A 24,617-nucleotide genomic window follows, 5' to 3' on the forward strand; every position below is an offset into this window, starting at 1 on the left:
AAACGTTACCCCTGCTCGGCCCAGGGCGTCACCGCCCGTTTAGGGCCCAAGCAACAGCAGGACGGCATGGGCGCTGGGGTGCTGCTCTCCCTTCAGTTGGCTCCCTCGTTTACTTTGGATGAAGCGTGAACTACTGGGACCCTCAGGCTCACGCAGCTGGAATCTAAGCTAAACCATTAGGCTGCAGTTTGGGAATCTGCCATGGTGCAAAGCATCGCGTAAACACCCGCACAGTCAACCTCCTGAGCCCTCCGCCACGGCCGGGCCCCTGCTACAGGCACCTGCGCTTTGATCAGACAGAAAGCTTGTCTGCAGCAACGCACAACAGAACCCGACCTCTCGACAAAAGCAGGAGGCTGGATGAGACTGTATTAACACAGAAGTAAGCAGCAGAGATTTGACATTATTTCAATCAGCGCACGCTTACAACCTTTAGAAATCAAAGCACGAACCCTCCCCCGGCAAGAGGCTTACCTCTGCACAGCTGTCAGGCACAGTCCTGCTTACTCGACCTCTCTGCCACTGTTTCACCTCAGAGCTGTAAACAGCACAGTGCGTGCCACGTTCCCACTTCACGGGCTGGGGCTGGGATTCTCTGTAGGTGGTGGCCATCTTCTCCTGCAAACTAACATTCAAGGAAACCACGTTTCTAGTGGCCCAGTTTTGTCCGGCGAATGAAGGGGTATTTAGCCCACCACTGCCCAACTAGCACACAGGACAGTCTCAGTGACCGTTTAACAGACACACAGTATTGTTGTTTTTCTTCATGACACGTTAGAAATACCTGAAGTGGAGCTCCCAAACACATGCCGTACCTAAACACCTGCCAAAGGCAGGCGGATGGATACACCATGTCTAGAAATGGCCTTCAGACTTTCCTAACAGCCTATTAGAAGCACCTGGAAAGAACGAACTTGACTGAAGCTCTACAATGCAAGATACTGGGATTCTTTAGCAAGATTTCTAACACGGGAACGTGGAGGAGAAAAGAAAGAGCAGAAAGATTTCATCTCTTTCTGGACAGTGTGGCATTTATCAGGCCCCAACATTTACTACACTAGAACTGACCAGAAATAGGAGTTCGACATGTGCTTAATTTGGAATCCCAAATATTTAATAAAACACAACATAGTGCCAATCTGCCTTCTGGCCCTAGACTTTCCCCAACAAAGCCAGGGGAGCCCACAGCACCAGAGTTTGCTCTAACTACACTTCACCAGTTTGTCCTAAGAATGCTTTGAGAAAATTCATTTGGATTTCAGTACCTTTTCAGTGTCCTTTCTGATGACAGCCACTGTAGAAAGATTTTACTGGGAGATACAACATGACTAATTCTCGCTTGTAGCTCCTGCTTAGAAAGGGATTTGAAATCTCCTCCGTCCATGGACTCCACGTCTCTAGGATTTAAAGCTTCCGAGGCTTCAGGAATTTCTAGAGGAACATCCCATATTTCATTGGGCCTTACACCAGTACTTTCAGGGCACCTGTAAAGAGCATAAAGTCATTGGAACGGGAAGTTTAAAGCCATTTGAGACAACACAAAAAAGAGCTCAACCAACAGTTCAACATGACGGGAATCACTCAACGCGGAGAAGAGCGAAGAACAAGTAACTTAGAAAAGCAGACAAAAAAAGGCAAAATCATTTCTAAGTGCTGAAACACTTGGGAGAGTACCTTGCTTTTATTCCCCTTCAGAAGGCATCCTTGCACGTTCTGCTGAGAGATGGCAGCACTACACAGTCCAGGCTGCCAGCAGAAAAGCAAGCCTGACACAAACGGACTGCTGAACATTCATGTTTGCGTCTGGCTTAAAAGACATCAAATGACCGACATCAAGCTTCTGGGAGATCAGTGTTGTCTCCGAGTGAAAGCTGCAACATTCTGCTTCTAAGATGTGTAAGTATTCCTTCCAGACGTGAAGATGACGAACGTCAGCCAAACATTTACCTTTCTAGCGGTCCCTGAGCATACAAACGCACCGCAACCGGTGCCAGCACTGTCCTCAGCAGAGTCCCAAGTGAAGTCTGGTCATGCAACACCTTGACGAAAACTTGTTTAAATGGCCTGAACCGGATAGAATAAAGCCCAGCAGCAACCCAGAGGTGGCTGGTAGGTACTTTGAGCCACAGCCCGGCTCAAGACAAGCCTGTGTGAGCTGCGCCAGCTAGAGCCGTAAGAGACTGCAGCTCCAACAAAAAGCTGTGAACACAAAAGAACTGGCTTCTGGTAACCACCGCTGACCAAAGGAGACGGCAAGCGTGAGTTTAACTGTGGGCACTGCTGGGCCGCCAGGAAGAAGCTCTGTTCTCGGAGATCTACCACCCGTCTATGCCTTCCTTCACGGGAAGGAAACAAACTGCTCTGGCAGAGAGAAATTCCCTGAAGCTTTGACTCACCCACTGCCCACTGCCCCACAGTTATTTCTGCAAACCTGCCTGGGGCAGGCGTTTGGAAACCAACGGGTAAAACAGCCGCCTTGTAGAACCAGGGAAGAAAGGAACACCAAAGCTCACAAGCAACGCTTGCCGTGTGTCCAACCAGCCTGAACTGGGAAACGGACAGAGGCAACGTGCCACAGAGAGCTCTCCCAAGTGAAGCACACGTTACGAGTCCTCCAACACCCTCTCTAGTAACTCCAGTACAGCAGTATCACTGCACACCCATCAGCAAAAACCATCTGTTTGGAATGAACTTCAGGCTCCAAGGTTGCTCCCCGGAATTCTGCATGGACTACTTCCTATCCCAACGCAAGAGCGAGGTGACTAAGGTTTGCTGGCCAGCAAGCCAGCTTCAGCGGAGCTGTGCTCTCCCGCTTAGAGTCTCTTCTACCAGTTCAGGGCTGGCCTGGGCATCCCCCAACAACAACCTTAAACACGGAAGAGTAATCCTAATGGGAGCCGGTGGCACCTCTCCTTTCCTGAAGGGCAGAAACGCCAGGGAGAGAGAGGAGGGAACAGAACAGAGGGAACAGAGGGAGAAGGAACCAAGGTCAGGAGAGCAGAGGGTATTGGAGGGGGGCAGAGGCACACTCCTGAAGGGACCGAGGCCTGCGGAGGGCCCACGCTGAAGCACGGGAAGCAAAGAGCACGGAGGAAGGAGCAGCGGGGAGAAACGGCTGGTCCTGGCCCCAGCCCCTGCCCTGCCCATGGCCTCACCGAAGGGACTGAGGGGAGCCGGGGCATCAGGAGAGGAGAGGGGCTTGGAGCAAACTTGCGCTGGGAAAGGGAGAGGGGGCTGCTGTAACTGTTTGGGTACAATGCTTGCACCAGTCTTGAAGGATTTATGCTAATTAGCAATAAACTAAGGTAAATTGAGTCTGTTTTGCCCACAACAGTAGTCAGTAAGCAACTTCCCTGTCTTCTGTCATGTTGACCCATGAGATTTCTTGCTCCTCTTTCTTCTGTTTTCTCCCCAGTCCAACCAAGGAGGGGGCAGTGAGCGAGTGACCACAAAAATCCACATTAGGCAAGCCACCAACTTTAGACACTTACAGTAAAGTCACATGGCTGCTTGTTTGCAGCTGCCACACAATAAAACACCCCAGTGACAGTGACAAAACAACTCTGCTGTTCAGGTTTCAATAAAGCTCCTTCACTTGACAAAAACCTGACTGAAAAGCGTGACCAGTAAGGAAAAGTCTTCCTAGGATTTAGTCGTATTTCTGAGCTAAGAGACGAAAATCCACTTACTTACTTCCTCCTGAAAAAAGCAAATTCAGAAATTCCCTTTCGGAATCAAAATTTTCTACACAACAATCTTCTTATTCTCATCCCTATTCAAGAATTATTCACGAGAGAGTAATGACTGTTTTTCACAAACACAGCCCACGGATTAGCCTTCCAAAAAGCCAACAAACTAAATGCAGCCCTGTCATCTCCTTATCAGCCCCATCTCCCCCAGCAGGCTTCCCAACCCTTCTGTCTGTGGCTGTCACAGCTGGTTACCTCAGTACTTCTTCTCCAACAACAGACCTTCCACAGAGACGACTCACCTCAGCTGCAGGTCCAACACACAAAAGGGGTATTTCTTTCCTTACTACAAGGGAAGGGGAACCTTCACGATAACCAGTTTGGGAGGACTGGGCACTTAAGCACACTACAAGTATGATGCAGACATTTCATCTCCACCTTCTCCATCAACTACAATTCCAATACATGACGTTGGTCAAGATTCAGCTGGAGAACTCGATCATGCCAAACTGCAGAGTTACACTCTGTAACTCACATCAGCTGAGGAATGTGACTTGTCATGAATTTATCACAAATGTGGTAAGTTACAGTCACTGGAGGCGACATATTAAAGCCAGAAACTTTACTACACAAATTCAGTATCTCCACATACTTTACGTTACACACAGAGTACTTACCCAGTTATGTAGGACGCCAGGTCTTCTTTAACTAGCTGGCAGTTAATACTAAAGATTCTTCCAGGAGGAGCAGGGGAGTCCACGAGTTCAACAGACAAGATGTTCGCCTCTAAAATTTCTGTGAATGAACAATATAAACAGAACTAGAGCCACCCAATGACAGTATAAAGACTACTGACGGCTTTGGAGGCAAATGGTACTATAAAAGACAGAATTCTGTAAAATGACATTTTGTTTATAAAGCAATTGATTCTGAACATCAACAAAATGCAGAGGCTTAGCTTTGCACGTATCTACAAAATTTAACTTCAAATACACCAATAATTACACCATGTTTTTGTACAAAAAAGCCAACTGCTACATGTCATTTCATTTATGAGATGGGCTCCAAACCACCATCCCCCAGGCGCTGAAAAATAACGAGCTACAGGTTAACAATAAATGGTGTTGAGAAAAATCCTACTAAGGCATAGATGTGTTAGCTGAAATTCTTCTTGCTTGTTTCTTCTTTTTGCGATGCTTTACAGCCGCAGCGATCCCACTCCCAGCTACCAGTAAAGTCAGAAGAGTCAAGGACAGCGAGCACTTCTGGAAACAGGCCCCTCTTAATAAACCAGGACACTTATGTCCCTCAAGGCTGGTGTGGTCTGTAAGAGGAGCCATAACCAGAGCTTTTGTCAGCAGCCATCATCTGTTAGGTCTCCTCCAGCTGGCTCATGGTGAGATACTCTCACTCCAGGCCACCTGTCACAAGTACGAGCACAAGCGCTTCCAACAAACACTATCTAAAACACGAGAGTGCATGTTTCAACGTTTGAGTCAATTCAATCATACTGAAACAGAAACTTGATAACTTACCAAAAATTGAACACAGCAGAATTTTACCTTCAGTCATTTCTCCAAATCTTGCCTTGGCTTCTCTGTTCCACTCGTCTGCCCCTTTGCAGGGCTCAATGCCAGCCAGCCTGCACCTGATCGCCTACAGGAAGACTCAAGTTATCGATCTCCCATCACGCACCAAGGCCGTCTCACCACAGCCCCGTCACAGCCTCTGCTTTGCGCTCACGCAGGACAGCGAGACAGCGTGACCTCGGCTTCTGCTGCCACGTCACCGCCATTTGATTGGATCTGAATTAAACACACACACACTATACAGACACCTCCTCACCCCAAGGCAGCCTCAGATTTCATTTAAAACTGGATGAAACTGGATGATCCAAAACCAATTAAACGGGTTTTCAATGTGACAAGGAACTGGCTTAACATTTTATTTACTTCTGAACGTTAACAACCCTCGCCTTCCTCTTCCATCCACCCAGATTCTGTTTATTTTGAGTATTTAATCCAGGCGAGCTCTAATTTACCTTTTCTGGAAAGCTCAGAAACTCCTTTTCGACTCTGCGTATGTCTTTAAGAGTTAAGGTGGCAACATTGCCAAAGTCAACATATTTCACCAAAACTGCTTGATGACTTGGCAGCCCTTCAAGAAAAACAGCCCAAGTTATTAAAACAAAAAATGAGTATCTGATACAGGTTAAAGCACCCGAATTTCAGAGCAAACCCCACATTTACACCATACAATCACCAAATATCACAGCTTCAAGTGTCCTACAACCCAGTTCCAAAACTCTGTTCTTTGAGAGTCAGCTCTGTCACGTTCCTGCAACGACAGAGTTCGCAGTTTGGTCCCCTTCCATCTAACCACTTCATGAGACCCGGGCACATCAAGTATGTGCCCAGGAGACACGCGAGCACACAGGCACGCGGCGCTGCCCACACAGGCAGCACAGGAGCCAGCACAAGAACGGCCAGTCCCCTTCGGAATTGCCATGGGGAATAAGCGACCCACGCGAGCTAGGCTCAGAGGTTGGCTTAACAGACAAACCTGTAGTGCAAACTGTAGCAGTAAGAGAAAAATTATTTAAAATAATTAGATCATAGAATTTCAATAATATATAGAAAATGAAGTATACCGCTTCTCTTGATTTAAAGAAAAGTAAAAATGCATAACCCACTCCAGTAACAGCAAAAGGTCATAACATGCATTAGTACTACTGACTCTATGAACCTCCCGCCAGTCTAAGAACGCCCAGTGAAAACAACAGCTTTGTTACTGCTCACAGCCCGTGATCTAGAGCCACATCTGACTTCCCAACCCAGCGTTAGAGCGAAAGAATCAAGACTTCACCTAGAATCTGCGCTCTGTACCAATTCCCATCTTCCCACTTTGCCACGCAGGCTTGGCCTTCAACTGGGCAGAGCATCTCCACGTTTGTCCCATGCTCATGTCTATACACCTCCTGAATTTTCTTTGCAGGAGACAGAGAATCCAGGCTGTCTGTCTAAAATGAGAAAAACAAATCTCACACACACACACACACACACACCCCCCCCCCGCACCCCTGCCCCGTGGTACTGTTGCTCTCTTAAGGGCCATTTTCTATAGCAATGTACTTCCTAGGCCTCCCCCAACATGACACAGCGGCTAGGAACACCTCACGTGAATCAAAGAGCCTGACAATTGTTGGATATTGCCCTGTCCAATCTCTGCTTGAAACAGTAAACCACTGCATGCCCGCATAGGAACTAACCATCTAACAAAACTGACCAAAATGTGTTAACCTTCCGGAATTCTAAGAATTCCTGGAATCAAGCTAGGATTGTAAGAATTAATCTCACCTACTAATTCCAGGAATCCTAAAACCGGTTACAAGCGACGGACAGTAGCTTATTTAAGGTGGACGACAAGTAGCCAAACGTTAAAAGGTTTGTTCAGAGTTTTATTTAAACAGACCTTATTTCTAAACTTACCCACTGCAGATAGAAATCACTCGGACTATTAATGTGAGAAACTACGACTGAGACTTCTCTCTCCTGTGGAATCCTAGGTGGGCTATACTGCAGGATGGTACTTCCTAACTGACGGGGAAGCTGTGCTCTAAACCTGAGGTAAATAAAATACAACTTGGAATAAATTCTCTCAAAATTAACCGAGAAGGAACCCTTTTCTATTCAAATGTCAAGCTGCCCGTTAAAAAAGTGCAAAATGGTCTTATCAAAATAACTCGATTCGTGTTTGTATGAATAGCTTGACCTTCCCTTCCTGCAGCTGATGCAGCCAATTCTCTCTCATGCTTGTCCCATCACAAACAGAGCACACGAACGACACATGGCAGCTGGCTCCTCAAGACATTTTGTTATTTGGGATGCCCTAGCGCACATTTAAATTGTTAAAAGAAAGACAGTAAAAGGCTAGAATCCACTACCTTGCCAGAACCTTTGCCTTTTCCTCACTTAGGAGGAAAGGCAATTACCCGAGGAACACAGAGGCTGTAAAAAATGACCTCCTGCTGCTCTCATACGTCACACTTAGATGACGTGACTGCTGAAACAATAAACATCTCTATTACTTGTACTATGAACGTGTAGATGCGGTGCTTAGGGACATGGCTCAGCAGCAAACTTGGCAGTGTTACTTTTACGGTTGGACCCGATGATTTTAAAGGTCTTTTCCAACCTCACCGATCCTAGGGAACAATCACGGGATCGTATCGTTAAACGCCAGCCACAGCTGAAAAGCACAGCACAGAAAAATCTCTTCAGCGACACGGGGAAACAGTTGGGTGAAGCACAAGTAAAACCGAGATGTCAGAACTGAAACACTAACTGGATGACCTGGAATGCCAACTGCAATACCAGTATCTGCAGCTTTGCTTTGTTTCATCACACTCTTAGACACCCACTAGCACACGCAGATTTTTTTTTTTTATTTTAAAATTTAATTTCCAATAAATATTTAACCATTAGAAGAACAGGTAAGTTACTGTACCTAGCCTCTTCATTAAAAAACAACAATACTTCCTGCCCTGTTGTTCCCCATCCAATCATGCCCAAGTTTTTAAAAACAGATGTCACCTCATTGGTGTTCAGGAAGAACCTCGAGAGAAGAGAAGAAACGTTACAGAAGGTGATGTGAACACCTCATCACTCTGACAGTTTGCCATAGACCGTATTTTTCACCACAATATTCATCGAGGGACAAAGTAAGAGATTAATCACCTACTCCAGTTCCATTCCTCCCCTCCTATTAAGAACCGATTTGGTTGCTCATCTACCTTCACATTCAGACTTAAAAACTCTCTTGCCTTTTGCTTTCTCTCTCTCTCACGCGCAGAGTACTCCAAAATTCACTCGCTGAGTTTTCACCCCTACACCCAGTTCAATTCAACAGATCATTCTGCACGGAGAAAAGGAATTCCCCAACAGTCCTGAAGAACACCACCATAACTGAAGTCCAAAATCTACCTTCTCTTTGTTCTGCTTATCGCTACGCTCACGAACAGCCGCTTCTTTCACCGATGAAAGCCAGCAAAACCCTTTAAGTGCCTTCACAGTCAGACTGACAGAACTGCAAATGTAACTCCACTGAATCAAACCCTCGGCTCCGCTGTCCGGTTACAACAAGCAATTGGTGAAAACTGGAGCGTAAGCAGTACGGAACAGCCCACCTTCTCTTCTCCCCTCACCCCTTCAGGAACGCACCCACCCTTCGCTCTGCAGCACTTCATGTCTACAGAATGGGCCTCAACTCCTGCACACCTCCTAGTTGTGACTTCTTTCACCTTTGCTGTTATTCGGGAGTGGCACCAGCATGTGAGGCCTCTACCAGATCTCCTTTTTTCCCCCCCTGTTCGAGTTCTTCAAAGGTCTTCCAATGCAAACGAGCTTGATTTTGTCATGTTTTAGCTTTCTTCTAGGTTGGGAGAGGTTGCCATTGTGCATTTCAATAGGCTTCTCCGACATTCTCATTCACCACTGACATCTTCAAAACAGCCCCTACCTACTAAGTCACCAAGTTCACTAGAAGATGATTATGAAGACTCCTTTATCCATATTCTAACGACTCAACTGACACAGCACAGGGGGAGTGGTAACCTTCTCAAGCACTGGAGCAGGCTGCCCAGGGAGGTGGCTGAGTCACCAGCCCTGGAGGCATTTGGCTGAGAGAACTGGGGTTGCTCAGCCTGGAGAGGAGAAGAGGCCGGGGAGTCCTTGCAGCCACCTTCCAGTGCTGAAAGGGGCTTATCCGGAAGATGGGGACAGACTTTTTAGCGGGGCCTGTTGCAATAGGACAAGGGGTAACGGTTTTAAACTATAAGAAGGCAGATTCAGACTAGATATGGGGAAGAAATTTTTTACCGTGAGGGTGGTGAAACACTGGCACCGGCTGCCCAGAGAGGTGGCAGAAGCCCCATCCTTGGAGACATCCAAGGTCAGGCTGGATGCGGCTCTGAGCAACCTGATGCAGCTAAAGATGTCCCTGCTCACTGCAGGGGGGCTGGTCTAGATGGCCTCCAATGGTCCCTTCCAACCCAAACCACTGTATGATTCCACTTGTTTTTCAGCTGAAAAGCACCGAGAGTGGAGACTAACACGAGGGGGCTCCATCTGATGCCTTCGAGTTCAGCTGATGACAAAACCAGGACACAGCGCAGCTCTTTCACCTGCAGCCGCTTCGCGTTTTATCGGCAGAAGGTTCTGGGCAGACCCTCGCCTGCCCACGTCCACCTCCAGGCAGCAGCTCAAAAAGGCCTGAAACTCAGCGGACAGTTGCTCGGGGTTCTGCAGCTCTGGTGTCCTGTTGGTCACTATCAGATCCATCGCCTAGAGAGACAAGAAACACGAGACTCCACCTGTTTCTTTCTTACCCAGAGCTGCTCATAGGGAGCCTGTTTTTTAAGGTCCAGTCTCCAGGGCCAGTTTCTTCCCTGGCAAAGGGTTAGAGATGATTTTTCTATACCTACAAAACAAACCCCGATGCAGCCACAGCTACTCCAACATCAACGTGATCTTGCCTTGACAGCTGATTGCAGTGGCTGACCTCATTAGTAGGAACTACATCAGCAAAAGCACAGTTTGCTTCTCCATGCATCGACACCAGCTTTCCTGGCTATTTTAAAGAGTGAATTCGGGCCAGCTGTATTATTTCAAAGGATGATTACATAAAATGCATCCCTGCAGTGCTCACTGCTCCCTAAAGTACAGCTTCCTTAAAACAAACCTAGTCCAGATTTTTGCTCTATTCTAGATAGAAATGGTAAATGGATGAAATAAAAACTAGATCCATCAGCTTATTCCTTGGATAAACAGAAGCATTTGGAACCTCATTTCTAACACAGACATGTAAGCTGTACGCACAATTTTATTAGGAAGAAAAAACACTATTGGGCAGACAGGAGCCACCTGCAACTATGTCAGCAGTCTCCAAATTCCAGATCAGCAAGTCTTCCTGACAGACCTCAGGCCAAGGAATTAGAACAGAATTTTGCAAAACATGGGGCGAGCATTATCCGGGGCAGTTCACTTGGAACCAAGGTCTCACATGCTGAGAAGCTGGACAGATGAGTTCATTCTGCTTTTGTAAGACGTTCTTTAGAAACACAAGACAAACGTTTTGAACTGTTTGCACCTAAACTTGCAGAATATGTCCCAAATATACAGCAATAATAATGGAAATAGGCCTAGGAGTCTTCCATACAAATGTCCGCCATGACAAGAACAGCTCTGCGCTACTGGCATTTAAAGAGACGGTGGCCAAAGGGACTTTGCTCTTATCCTCTTAAACACAGAGGAAAAATTCCAGGCCTAAAAAGGCAAATGAACTATCCTAGAGGAAAAACAATAAAAGGAAGTTTCTCTACTTTTCCCACAACAGAAGTGTCACAAAATCAGTCCTGTCCCGTCCCTCTGCAGCTGCCCTCAGGCACCGGGCACAGCGGTGAGCCGGAGGGCCTGTCCTCACTGCGGTTAAATGGTGCTGCCCCAGGGACGTCCCTTCTCCTGCGGTAAAGGAACACAGCACCCATGGCAGCCTTGGGAATTTTATTCCGGCTCCATTCACCTGGCTGTGAAACAGGAGTGCCAGGACAAAGGGAGCTCTTTCAGCTGCTCCTTTCTTCACAGAACTCCAATCAGCAGAGTCATCTGTAGCTGGGTACTGCACCTTTTAAACAGTTCTACGACCACAGAAAAAGATCTAGGGGAAGCTGAAGCACCTTCTTGCCGTGTCTCTTTTGCTTTCCTGTGATCCAGCTGGCAGAGAAAAGCAAGTACAGTACAAAGGAAAGAAGTGTTTGCAGTAGCTGCAAAGGGGCAATAAGCTCATGGATTTCTTTAACGTACCAAGAAAGAAGAATGGATTTGGCATACAGCTGCAGTCTGTGAAAATGAGACCCTAAAGTTATCCAGGGCACCCAGATACATGACGGAACAACATATGGATGATTTAGAAGCCTGAAACTGTAGAAGATTCACAGCATTTGGAAAATATGTTATAGGTTTGAAGAAAATTGATGCAGTGTGGTTAATAAAGGAAAAAGCAAACAGAAATGCCTGGGATTTGGTTTGTTGGGTCTTCTTAAAACTGAAACTGGGGAGGTCCGACCGGCATTTCAAAGGATATTTATCGCACCAGTATTTGTCCCTCAGGCCCCAGGCATACGCCTGGTGGAAGGAAATCACAGTGAGAGAAAACAAACACCGTCACAGAAATATCCAGGCCACTCTTGGCTGGAAAATGGTTCATTCCTGTGAGTTCTGCATCGGCTGGGAAGAACTTGAGCAACAGGGGATGCGTTTGCTCTGCACATGGAAAACAACAAACGCATCGACATTAAGCCTGGTTTTAACTCTAGATTAATGATCCTTTAATGCCCTTATAGTATATTTCGGTATTTCAATCCATGTCGGTAATGGAAGCTGCTGCGTGCCTTGCACTATTGAAACACGCAAAGTTTGAAAGAGCATCCTTTGGTTTCCAGGCTTCGCAGAACTCCCTGGATGGGGTCTAAATGTGACTATTAAACCCAACAGCTACTGTGTGCCATCAGCTAAAACCTGACCTGCAAACACAGGCCTTGCTTATCAGCTCTCCTGTCTGGATGCAGCTGAGAGCTCTCACTGCACTCTGTGATTCCACACACAACAGCAGAGGGATCCTGTCCCTGCTGGGGATGATTCACCTTCATAAAACCAGCTGGGAACTGGGGAACTTCAGGCAGTCCATCACAAGCTGTTCACTGTTCCCAGCTCAGGGGCAACAGCCTCTGCCCAAGAGCCCAGGAAGTGAACACAGACGGGACCAACTCCAGGTGCCTGATTTTAACCTCCTGCAGGTTGACTCAGGCACCTGAAGATGCCTTGAAGCTCCAAGTGCTCAAGCTGATCTCAACTCCCGCAGCAGACGAGGCATGTATGAAGAAAAAGAGCATCTCAAATAATCTGGGCAAGGGCAGGAATGGCTGAATGTGAATTTGATCAGAGATAAGAAATCCAGTTCCCTTCCTCACAGTCGACCTGAAGCTTCTCGAGGAGCCCTAATTAACAGTTGAGGTTAATGAAGCTTGGAATTTTCAGCCTCCAAACCAGGGACACAGGCCTACTGCCACCCTGCCAGCTGTGCTGCACTCAGCTGACTCAGTATCAGGCTGAACCCAAACCTGTTTGCTTCTTCTCCCCCCTCACGAGGTGGCACAGCGCACGCTGCTCCTTCTGTGTGCACTGGAACGAAAAACCTTGGGGCACCTACCAAACCAAAAGAAGTCTTCCAAGAAAACTCAGGAACCTTTGTTCAGAGTGGAGGATTGACACTGGTGTAGCTGTTGTATTCCTTTCTTAAGTAGCCTGCCAGGGGGTATGTCCTGATCCTTCTGCTGTTTCTTCTCTCAGCCTGCAGCACGCACTCTGGGTGCTGTAGAGTAGGGAGAGTGCAGCCTTACTGCTGTGAGAAAAGCTACGCATCATGCTCTATTTTAATTCCAGCCTTAACAAAAATTCTGTGTCTATACACATGGGTCACAATTAATTTCCTCATAAATTCCTGCATCCCTATCAGGAATTAACTGTGCAGCATCTAAGTTTGTTCCAGCTACCAGTCATGAGGTTTTATCTTTATATACATTCCTCCACTATTACACACCCATTTGGGATAAGAGCTGGTCATTTCATGTTAAGAAATGAGGATGAAGCTGAAAAGTTCAAATCATTAAAAATACATTCATTTACTACAAGTTTCTGTGCTAAAACACATTTTCAGGAAGTTATTTGCTAATGAATAATTATGGCATTTCTATAAGCAGTGACACCTCCTGAAAGGCTCAGGTAAGCCATCGGCACTGACCCGTTTGAAAAGACTTCTCTGCCTGCAGACACAGCTGGAATGCTTTTCAGAAAAAGTCGCCAACTGGAGAAACTTGCCGCTGAAAAATCGCTGTCACTCAGAGATACAGCTCAAAGAGAGTTCAAAAAACATACGAGGTATTTCAAGCCCCGTTGAAGGCAGAAATGGCATGTTTCTGAACTGGATACAAGTCACTGCTCTTTGGAGGTTCTCCCCTTGACGTCACCAAAGCTACAGTAGATGCTGCTGCGCTCCCTGACAGCTTTAGAAGTGGCCCATGGGGGAACTAGTTCCAGCTGATGCGGCTCGGGTTTTGTCTCATGGGGGACTAAACACGGGATAGATTTGAAAGACACTGGTATCTGATTTTATGTGCACCTTACCCTGAGAGGATCTTCACTAAAGTAAGGAGGTTCTCCATCCACCATCTCTATAGCCATGACCCCAGGCGACCAGATGTCCACCTTGGGGCCATAGGCTTCTTTTCTCATCACTTCTGGTGCCATCCAGTATGGAGTCCTGAGCATTGTGCTCCGTCGACTCTGCTCAGGGATGATCCGAGCACAGAAGCCAAAATCAGCTGAGGAGAAAAACAAGTGGTGTTAAAGGCAGCTTGAATTAGGAAGGCGAGCAAAAGAAATCCCCACTCTATACCTGAGAACACGGTGTGGAATCTATCTGGAAAAGCTGCCATGCTCTGTTTACTCAGTGCTGTAGCCACGGAAATACTGATTTGGCCACTTAATAACACCCCTCAAGTTTTCTGCAGTGGCTTTTATTGACTTGAACCGTTAGACTGTAACTGCCTCCCTCTGGAAGGGCCACACACAAACCAAAGCCACTCTTGACACCTTTTTCCTTTCTCTGCCTCTCTGCATGTTGGAACTGTCCTCGGAGCTGGCAGCAGTGGTCAGCGCACTGCCACAGGCATCCCTTTTGGGGAACTGGCCATCAGTCAAAAGCAGCCCCGTGCCACAGCCTGGGAAGGCTGTGCCTGACCAGGAATACCCACCCAATTTGACAGACCTGTCCATGCCAAGTAGAATGCTGTTGCTTTTGATGTCCCTGTGAATCACTTGCTTTAAATGAAGGAAATCCAGGGCTTGAAGGCACTGATACGTAAAAAATAAACATGAGGGTAAAAATTAATGACCTGATTTCACCACACAAGAAAGGAAATGCCTCTAAAAGATTTAATTTCTAGATTAATTGTGAGTAACGCCCAAATATTGCGCTGTCCAGAGGAATAGCTTGGTGCTTCAACTTACTATTAAAGTAATAACTTTCCAAATAAAGGCTTATCAGGTTTGGAAAGAGAAATGTCCATTACTGTCACAGACTAGCCCCTGAAAGCACAGGCAGGATGGCTGCTGCCCAATCAGTGTGCTATCTCCATCCGTATGACAAACTATGTTTTGCCAAAAATGAGAAAGTCCCTTCCTTCGGTTTGAAGTGGATCACTGTTGGGTGGGAGGTTGCAGGACAAAGATTTTATTGTCAGGCTCTATAGCAGGTTTGGAAATAGCACCTTAGTCATTTTTCAGAAGCAAATGCCATTTTGGGTGGAATGCTATCCTTTTAAGCTGAGGACTCTGACAAATGAGTCTCTATTTTTCTTTGCTGTTCTTTTAAAAATCTGCCACCAGCATGTTTGCTTTTACAGGCAAGGAATGCAGTACAGACATGCTCCAGGCACGTGTTTAAAGAGGTAGAGCTGAGAAGAGTAAAAAAAGAAAAAAAAAAAAAAGAAAAGATAACACAGTAACAGTGTTTCAGAGTGTAATGACAGAGGACAGTAAGTGCAGCGATACTGGCAGGCAGTTCACTTAAGGTGCCCTTTCTTCTCCATATCATAAAGCAACGCAGAAACAAAGCTCTCAAGATGAAATCCCTCATGTTCTTACCACCTGTTCACCAGTACCATCCCGTCCAAGGAAGAGGAAGCACACGCGGGATCCCTCACCTCCCTGCAGACAGCTGCCATCTGCTCTTCATCCATACAAAACTGGGTAACAACATCTCTTAAACAGCCACCAGCCATGTATTCCATCACCACCCGGAGCTCATCACCGACCAGGTGGCTGAAAGAAGAAAACAAGGGCACTGAGATGAACAGGCACAGCTAAATTACCTCATGGAAAAGACTGCTGGTGGCTTTTGTTTCCAGGTCATTTTCAAACGAAGACAGAATAAAATGACTAGACGTTCCTTCTAGGCTACACAGGACTTAGAATCTGTGCAGCCTAAATGAGAAAGGCATGCGAGTGAAAAATTACATGTCTTAGATGGCAAGCAAGTGAAAAATGCAGTTTACCAACAGCAAAGATAAATCTGGAACCAGGACATAGCACATCATCTGGTTCATCATCTTAACGCAAAGATTCCAGGATTAACTCCAGAAACAAGGCAACACAACTTTCATAGACATCCATGGTAGGATGGTGTGTACCACTGAGGACAGAAATTGGTCCACAGTTTGGAAAACCTTACATAAAAAACACACAGAGAGAGGAAAAAAAAATTTAAAACTGGCAAATGATGTGTTTCTGGAAACAAGAACCTAGTCTTCCTGGCATCCACAGTAATGGAAAATAGTGGGAACAGCCCAACGGAAATAATTTCTGTGAGGACTTATCAGCACTTATCATAAGACAGAGAAAATATGATCAATTTAAAAAAAAAAGGAACAAAAAAACCCCAACAACAAAACAACACAGAGGTAGTGAACTCATGGGCTGTTGTTTTAGTAAGACATGGCTGATGCACATTTTTAAAAACAGTCTTCAAACTATATATGCCAGAAAAGATTAACGCAGACAAAACACAATCTTCTCCCAGAAGTAGAGTAGATAAATAATGAAGAGGTCAATCTTCTGCCAGAGACCAGAAGTTTTTTAATCTTTGGCTTGTAGTACGTAAATGAACATTCATGTGATAGTACCAGAACTACTTACCTGTCTAAACAGTTAACAATATTTGGATTCCTATTTTCCCTCATCACCAGGCTTTCGTTAAGAGCTCGTTCCTTTTTGTGCTGTTGTTGGAGATTCATTTGTTTTATGGCCACCTGAAATGACATTAAAAACCATTCATTTGAGCAGTCTGTGGTACGAGATCAGAATGAACATGAAGGGAGTGGGTTTGGAATGACATAGCAGAGCTCTGCCAAGCTGTCTTGTTATTAGACCTAAGAGGTCAGTAACTCACACTACAACGCCCTATTTCTTTGCTAGCTTGGGTGCTGCTTGCAGGACACATGGCCAAATACATTTTGCCTTGTAAATCTGTCAAAATGGTCTACCATTTTTAGGTCTATCTACGTTCTTTTCAAATGGCCTTAGTGTATCACGGTATTATTATTCATGCACGCTTTCAAGCAGGAAGTGATTTTATTGCTGTGAAAACATAAAACCAGCTGGTAATGCTTTAGCAATCGTGATTTTTGATCATTATTTCAGCAATTGCTGGTGTTCTTGACTGCATAACTGAAACAAAACACAAATGCACGTTACGTGGCAAATGCTGTACTAAAAAGATTACTAAGGTTACACAAAAAGTACGACCCTAGCACTTCCTAATGCCTTGAATTTTTATTTTGCAACTCTGAATGCCATTCTTTAGCACAGTTTAGATTTGCAATTATTTTCTGGGTTAAAAAACAATAATCCATTCATCAGTATTTTATGGATACACCCAGGGTCATAAGCAGAGCTTAGGGCTTTTAGATCCCTTGCAGACCTCTGTCTCAGAGCAGCTGTAAAGTGCAGCACTGCAGGTGGATGAGACACTACCCGTGAGATTCAGATGTATCTGTTGACAGCCAGGAATGATAAATCAGAAAGCTGAAGCTGTAGCCCCAAAGAGCAAAGGGATTCTCTAAGACACCACCTTGTCTAATTATCACTAATATGACCACTTTTGCTCTGAACCGCTGTAGCCAGCCTGCCTCTGCCTCAGCCTGGCTCCTGCACCCAGTGCCACCTTCCCCCAGGCAGCCATGGGCCCTGCTCGAGCTTTTCGTCCTGGCCTCCTCGTGAGCCCGCTTCTGCCAGCCCCGTCCCTCTGGGCTCAGCCCTGCTTCCCTCCCTGCCTTCCAGCTCAGCTCCGGCCAAGGGCTCCTACAAACCCACCCCAGAAGAGCCCCCCTACCCGACACGCGCCCGCTGGGGAGACGAGGCCCTGGGGCTATTTCAAGTCTGCCTCTTGCTCCCCCGTAGTCTGGCCAGCCTCCCCCTCTGCCCAGTCCTGCTCTTGACATGGCCCAAAAGAGAGCACCCCTCCGCTCTCGGGCCTGGTTTTCCAGCCAGATTTGCAGGCAGTGTTTGCCCATATTCAAAAACGTTAAGATGCCACTTTAAAGGGGCCACTACAGGGACTGTCAGTGTTAACTCTCCTTCAAGAGCTGCTTCTCAACCCCCCGGCCCCCACTTCACTGCAACCACTCCACGGGCTGTAACAGGCTGTCACCGACACTGGACCTAAACACGGCTGTATTCTTTTGGAGAGAGCTTTGGTCTTGAGATACGTCTTCTCATCTGTCAGGTGTGTGTCAACCAGCTTCAGGATGACTAAAGCACAAAACTGAGTCCTAAACACGATCTCTCCTTCATTAGGTCTTGCATCACACTTTGGAGATGAAACACCTGATGGAAAAAATGCTAAACAGTATTACTGCCTGAAGCTGTGGTTAAGGTAAATTGGGACTGAATGACGGCAGCCTTCAGCAGCGAGTGGATGCATCAATATATTCAGTAACTAAGACAGAGCTAGTGTGGCCTTCTCTGAAAGGAGAAAGTGCCCTCCTTGCGTTCTTGCTGGTTGTTAATAAGGACAAAGTGTGTCCAAAATTAAGTGACGTAACGAAGCTATTTATTCCTCACAGCAACAGGGGAATCTGTGACCACCCCTGGGGTTCTCCCGAGGCCTCTCACTGTGACAGATCTTCAGATTTTACGATCTGTATTACTAACCAATCTATGGCCAGGTCCACAAGCAGTTTTACATGCTGTAAATGTACAGAGTTAAATTGTATATCGAGACCAACATTCTCTGTAAGAGCACAACTTCATGCACAGTGGGGAACAGAGATGTAACAATTTCTAAACCAACACATTCACATTGGCAGTAAAAACTATAGTTTTTAGCACGCCCAAAGGCTTGCTGCGATTTCTTTACAGATTTCTCTCCATTCAAATGCCCAGTCAGGGATGAGGTAACATGGTAGCAGCCGGGGACCAACAGCACTGTGGAGAGCACCAACCTGTCCTCAAGACACAGTAAGTAAAAAAACAGTTCTCTTACGATGGGCCTTGGAAGCGATGGGTGAAGCATCAGCCCAAGCACAGAAAGCACCAAGGCTCTTCCTGATGCCAGGGGGACCAGGACCTCCCCCCAGGAATTCGCAGGCACCTTTTCAGGCATTAATCAACCCCTCGGTGCAATGGCTGCTGGAAAGCGGATAGCCACAGGAAGCGTTCAGTTCCTGAGGCACAGAACCACGGTGCCCTTAAAGAGCTGTCCCTGAAAAGCTGAAGACAGCAGACGAGGTACGTTGCAGGCTGACGCCAGCCTGCGCTTCAGAGGAACAGCCTTTGCAGTAAAGATCTCCTGGCGATCCGAAAGCCCATCCGCTGTTCGCACCAGGGCGGAAATCGCTGAACCCCTGCCAAATCTGCTGGGGCTGCTGACACCCACCTCTTGTCCCGTGCTGATGTCGAGTGCGGTATAGACAGTTCCAGACGCCCCAGAAACAAAAGAGCAGCAGAGACATGAGAAGTGGTTTAGACCCTGGAAGTGAAAGCCCTGACAGGAGCTCTCTGTTGCCTGTAGTGTTTCCAAAACACCTTGGTTCCTCCACTCCTTCAGCCAGCAGTGCACAGCGCAGCAGCCCACCAGCCCCCTGCCATGCAGGCTATCCAAGAGAAAACTTAGGTCCAACAGGAAGAAAAAGGGCTGATGCAAATCTCCAGAGTTCATACTAAATTCTTTTAGTCCACAACTGAAAGGCGAGGTGCCTACAGAGACTGGAAAATAATAGATTTCATTCTTTTCCCTTTTTCTCCAGTTTTGCGCTGTTGGGTTTTATTTTTTCCCTTTTTTTTTTCCTGCGGTGTGTTTGTGTGGGTTTTTTCCGGAGAATGTAACACGCACACAGTCTAGCTGTGCCTTCTCAGATCTCTTCTTTGGATCTATCTGCAAAACTCAGGCAACACCACGCAGTCATTCTGAGAGCCCTGAACACACGTGCCAGCCATCTGAGGAAAGGACAGTGCATCGATACTGTGTTTATTACTGAATTGTTGGTTTTCACTACCTCTGCCAGAAAAGAGAGCTGAATATCTAATCTCTGGTTGCAGTTTCTAAACTATGCCGTTATAATCCTGATCACTGAGTATTTTTTGAAAGCAAAAGATTGGAAAGAAATGTTCTTGAGAAGTGTTATTTATCTGACAGCTATCAGGTTCTAAGCTGCTCTTTCAGGCAATAAAGATTTTTCTCCTTTCTTTAGCGTGCCCGTATTATTTTGAGACACACAAAAATGATTTCCCCTAAGAAAACAAGCAAACGGGTGCCACAAACTTGAGGGACAGTAGATCTTCCAGGTCCTGCCCCTCGCTGCAGACAAGACGTTGCCAGCATCAAGTGCTCTTTGACGACGCCTTCTGACCACAGGCACCAATTCTGATCAGTACTGAGAGACAGGAGAATCTAAGCCCAGGGTCTGAACACGTTTGGAGCTTGCCCGACTTCACGCTTGATATCACACCAGCAAAATACCTGGCGCGTGCTTTTGTGTAAGTAGCTGTGACTGGACTTACCCTTGCCCGACTTGTTCAAATCGAGTGTATTTCTGCTTAGGATCTGCCACGCTCACAGTGCTCCCTGAAAGAAACAACATTAAAAATGGAGACACCCCCTTCCAGCAGATCAGAAATGCCGCCCCACTGTCTGGGGTTGGGAGCCGTTTGTAGGCAGCTGGGTGACAACAACAATACAGGCAGCTCCGCAGCACAGAGAGTCTCCACGAAGACTGATTTTTACAGTCCTCTGGAGAGTCACCTGGACAGGAAACCAAGAACTTGGAGAAACATTCACAGGAGCCGCAGATCAGAAAAGAACAAGTACCAGTGCAAGTGCTTGTTGTCTCGAAACACTAAGGACAGCTGGAACAACAGAGCCTTCATCTTCTTAGCAAGAAATAGTCTGTGCGATTCCCCAGAAGGTTTAAGACTTCTGGAGGTTAACTGCCCCTTGGGTTCTGGAATCCATTCTGATGAACAGGTGCCACTTGCAGACAGGAAGAATATTGCAGAGTGTTCCCAGGAGGGGATCTTCTCAGCGTTTCAGCGGCTTGCCAAAAGAATGCCGTTATGTTTTTAGAGAACAGCGTCTCCTGTTACAAACAAGAGAGAAAAAGCATCTCAGGCAAGAAGCCAGAGAGATTGGGAACATCAAGGAGGAATGCAGATTGGGACAAAGAGGCAGTGAATGAAAAACCAGCCATGCGCTGCAGGACAGAGACAGAGGAAGGAAAAAAGAGGGGCAGGGAGCAGGACAGAGGGAGAGCAAGGAAAACCAAAGGGGCAGGTAGAATAGCAGAACAAGAGAGGGGCTTGGAAAGCAGAGAGGGACGAACAGGGAGCAGGGGACAAGAACAGACAGAAGAAGAAAGGTACAGGGAAGCAAAAGAGTGACGCCAGTGATGGAAGGTGGGAGGGCACAGGCACAGGGAGGCACCCGGAGCACAAGAGGGGTGACACGGCCCCAAGTGTGGACGGAGGGTCGCAATCACGACAAATTTATCTACACACTTGCAGATAAGCCGGCACGTCTTTATTGCAGCGCTGGGAAGCACAGGGACAGCTCCACCCGACGGGCTTCAAAGTTACATCAAAAATTCAACATCTTATACCCTTTTTCTGCAAAGTCAGGATCTTTAACAGATTTTAACATAAGCATGCACGTTATGCCCGCTATTAATTTTGACAGTTACAATGATTGGTCCGCCCTATTCTATAACTTTCTTAATAGTCCTATCCTAACCTAATCATTGGTTATTTTACTGATCAAAATCTCTGATATACAAATTAGGATGGGGAAGACGGGAGAGTCTTCACAGCAACATTCCTTTGTTTCGATGGATTCATCACATAAGAGAACTAGCTGAGAACGTACAATTTCACCCCTTGTACCTGCCTCCCTCCCTCCTCGTTCTGTGTTCTGTACAGTTTCCCAATCCACAGCAGCTTCAGCTTTGGCCATCTTCCTGAGGCCTGCATCTGCTGTCTCTTAGCATAAGTGAGGTTTTGTCTACTCCTTACCATAATGTAAATTATTTGAATCAGGAAATAATTAACTATAAGAAATTAGTTGTTTATTCAAAACAATTAATTATCAATGAAATTCAAAATCAGATCTGATTATAACACAAGGGCCCAGGACTCACTGCCGCTCCCACTCTTGGTGCTGCTGGGAGGATTTTACTGTTGAGACACTTCTGTCTCTGCCTCTCTCAGCTCTTACAATATGAGGCTTCCTACATACACAGCCTCACTGCGCACACACACACACACACTACATGGCTGTACCGTGCTTTGGTTACGCACACAGACCCCGCGGTGCATGTTGGTGACCAGCTCTGCTGAGGACTACTCACAGGGACCCTTCCTCACGCGGAGAGGCCGGCTGTCTCTTGTCTGCAGCTGGGGGCAGCTCGCAGCCGGATCCCCTTCGTGTCCTTCTCCAGCTGCTTTTCCTTTTGCCCATCTCCTCAGCTTCAGCCTGAGCTGGATGCAGCTGACGACATCCCCAGGGCAGGAACAGACAACCGAGCCCCTGGCACGGCCTCTGGCAGAGGGAAAGAACCCTGACTGTCACAGCCGGCCCCAGGCCGGAGCCCCTCCTGCTGCAGCCGCTCCTGCAGACCCCGCTCCTTCCCCGCACTGCTGCTGAAGGCCCCTGGGTTAACAGAGCCCTGGGCCTGCCCGAGGCCCCGCTCGCCGCTGCCAGGACAGGCCGTGGGGCAGCCTGGGGCTGTGGGACAGGCCTCAGGGGAGGGGCTGGGGACGGGGCAGCTGCAGGGGGGGAGCGGGGCTGGGGGGGCTCAGGGGGGCTCTGAGAGTCGGCGTGCCCAGTGCCTGTGCTGGGGGGTCTGTCTCCCTTCTCCTTCCCCTCCCCAGCTCTCAGGTCACCCCCGGGGATGCCCCAACTGACCCGACTCCGGCTTGGAGCTCCCACCCACCACCCCCGGGCAGCCAGCAGGCAGGAGACACCCCCTCCCCCGTGCAAGGGCCTGGCTCACCTCAGGGGCAGCCCCAGCCCTCACCTCAGACGGGCCATGGCTGGAGCAGAGCCTGCACCTCCCGGCACCAGCATGGCCGCCCGGCAGCCCCTGCCCCAGGACTACAGCTCCCAGCATGCCCCGGGGCCTCTTCCTGCTGCCTGCCCCTGCAGGGACACTTCCCCCGGCTCCGCCCCGCCCCCGCGGGCCCCATGGCCCCTCCCCCAAGCCAAGAGCAGGGCGGGAAACATCCCCCAGAGCCTGAGGGCCAGCGGGAGGGGGAGTGTGGGGCAGGGCGGCAGAGAGGGACCGAGCAACGGTGGCCGCCGGGGTGGGGGAGCAGGGGGAGCACGAGGGGCCCGGGCAGGCAGAGAGGAGGCTAAAAAAGATGGGGACAAGGAGCCAGAGTGAGGAAGGGGAAGAGAAGCAGCACAACAGGCTTTAAGGCAGAAAGAGAACAGCTGGAAACCAGGGAGCCAGAGCCTGGGAGAAAGGGAGAAAGATCAAAAATACCGGCTGTGGGCACTGCTGCCATTGCTTGAGCACTGCCCAGGAACTGCACGGCCAGGAGCCTCAAAATAGGGGTGGCCTGTGAAAGCCCTGCCCCGGGCCCGCTCCTGCACCCTGCTGGTGGTGGTGAATGTCGCCTGGCAGGGTGGCCAGGGCCTGGGGGAGACAACCCGTTGCAGGGTGGAATTGCCCAGCTTTTTTTTTGTTTGCTGGTTGCTTTTGCTTTTTTTAAAAAATAGCATTACAGCTCTGAATACAACCTGCAAGGAGAAAGGAACCAGGCGTACCGGGCTGGGCACATTGAAAGCCCAAACCCGTTCAACAGCCGCACAAACCACCGCTGGCTCCCGCTGTGCACACTCCACTGCCCGCCTGCAGGTACAGGCAGCCGCCGTTTCTTGAGCCTTCCCCAGGATCGGCACCACCGGGCAGCTCAACAAAGCGGGTGGGCTGCAACCACAGGCCATCTGCACGACTGCAAGGGTCTCTCTCCTTTGCTCGTGAGCTAGTCCAGCTTCTGGTTTCCCTAGTGAATTGCACAAACACACAGCGCTCCGAACAGTAGCTGGCCCGAGACACTCGCTCTTGCCCACCGCTGGGTCGCCGTGGCCTGTGTTCCCTTCTGCCCTTGCTGGCCGCCAGCCCTCTGGACCCACCCGTGCCCTGGGTGCAGAGTGGGGCCGCACACGAAGGAGTGGGAATCGCTCTCCAAGAGGAGGTAGGACGCACTGCGGTGATCACCTGCAGGGCTCAGTCAAACAAGCACACCAACCAGCAGTTTGCCTCTGTGGGGTTGGCTCCTTGATCCCCCCCTCCCCTCCTTTTTCCATGCCTATACATGCCCCTCAAATGCCTTGACTCCCCTCTTTCTCCGCCCCTGTCTCCTCCCAAGCAAGGGACCTCCCCGCGGGTATTTTTTCCCCCTTGCTCCCAGGTTTGCCACAGCCGTCCACAGGTTTGCTGTTTCAGGCACTGTTAGCTGGGTCACCTCGGACTTCCACGGCATTACCGATGCAGTTTTTTCCTGGGTACTGCTGTCCCTGCCAGACTTCTCTCCCCAAAACCACCCCAGCTCTTCCTTCAGTTATCTGTCAAGTGTGGCCACCTCCCACACCAATCCCCCTTAACTACCTGTGAAATCCAGCTCTTCCTCATGGCACTCTGACTCCCGTCAGCTTCGCACTCGCTTTGCTACAGGCAGCAATAGCTCTTGGCATGCTCAGGCGTTTCCCACGGTGTGTTCAGTAAGCGAAGGCTCCCGGCAGGCCCTAATCTTCAGCTTG

The 24,617-nt window shown here is 48.2% G+C and overlaps 1 protein-coding gene across 1 annotated transcript in view; it reads right to left on the minus strand.

The window, feature by feature from the left end:
• Nucleotides 1-2,790: 2,790 nt before the first annotated feature.
• LOC147412726 (serine/threonine-protein kinase PAK 3-like) overlaps nucleotides 2,791-24,617 on the minus strand; it is a 55,378-nt gene continuing 33,551 nt past the window's right edge. The window contains exons 14-22 of the mRNA XM_086481079.1: nucleotides 20,365-20,426; nucleotides 19,239-19,289; nucleotides 16,499-16,611; nucleotides 15,508-15,625; nucleotides 14,557-14,656; nucleotides 13,928-14,124; nucleotides 9,871-10,030; nucleotides 4,367-4,484; nucleotides 2,791-2,866 (exon numbers count right to left, since the gene is read on the minus strand). Of these exons, the coding sequence (XP_086337205.1) occupies nucleotides 2,791-2,866; nucleotides 4,367-4,484; nucleotides 9,871-10,030; nucleotides 13,928-14,124; nucleotides 14,557-14,656; nucleotides 15,508-15,625; nucleotides 16,499-16,611; nucleotides 19,239-19,289; nucleotides 20,365-20,426 (995 nt within the window). The remainder of the gene's footprint in view (nucleotides 2,867-4,366; nucleotides 4,485-9,870; nucleotides 10,031-13,927; nucleotides 14,125-14,556; nucleotides 14,657-15,507; nucleotides 15,626-16,498; nucleotides 16,612-19,238; nucleotides 19,290-20,364; nucleotides 20,427-24,617) is intronic.

The sequence above is a fragment of the Leptosomus discolor genome, unplaced genomic scaffold (assembly GCF_034619465.1).
Source record: "Leptosomus discolor isolate bLepDis1 unplaced genomic scaffold, bLepDis1.hap2 HAP2_SCAFFOLD_54, whole genome shotgun sequence".
In the NCBI taxonomy this organism is placed as follows: Eukaryota; Metazoa; Chordata; class Aves; order Leptosomiformes; family Leptosomidae; genus Leptosomus; species Leptosomus discolor.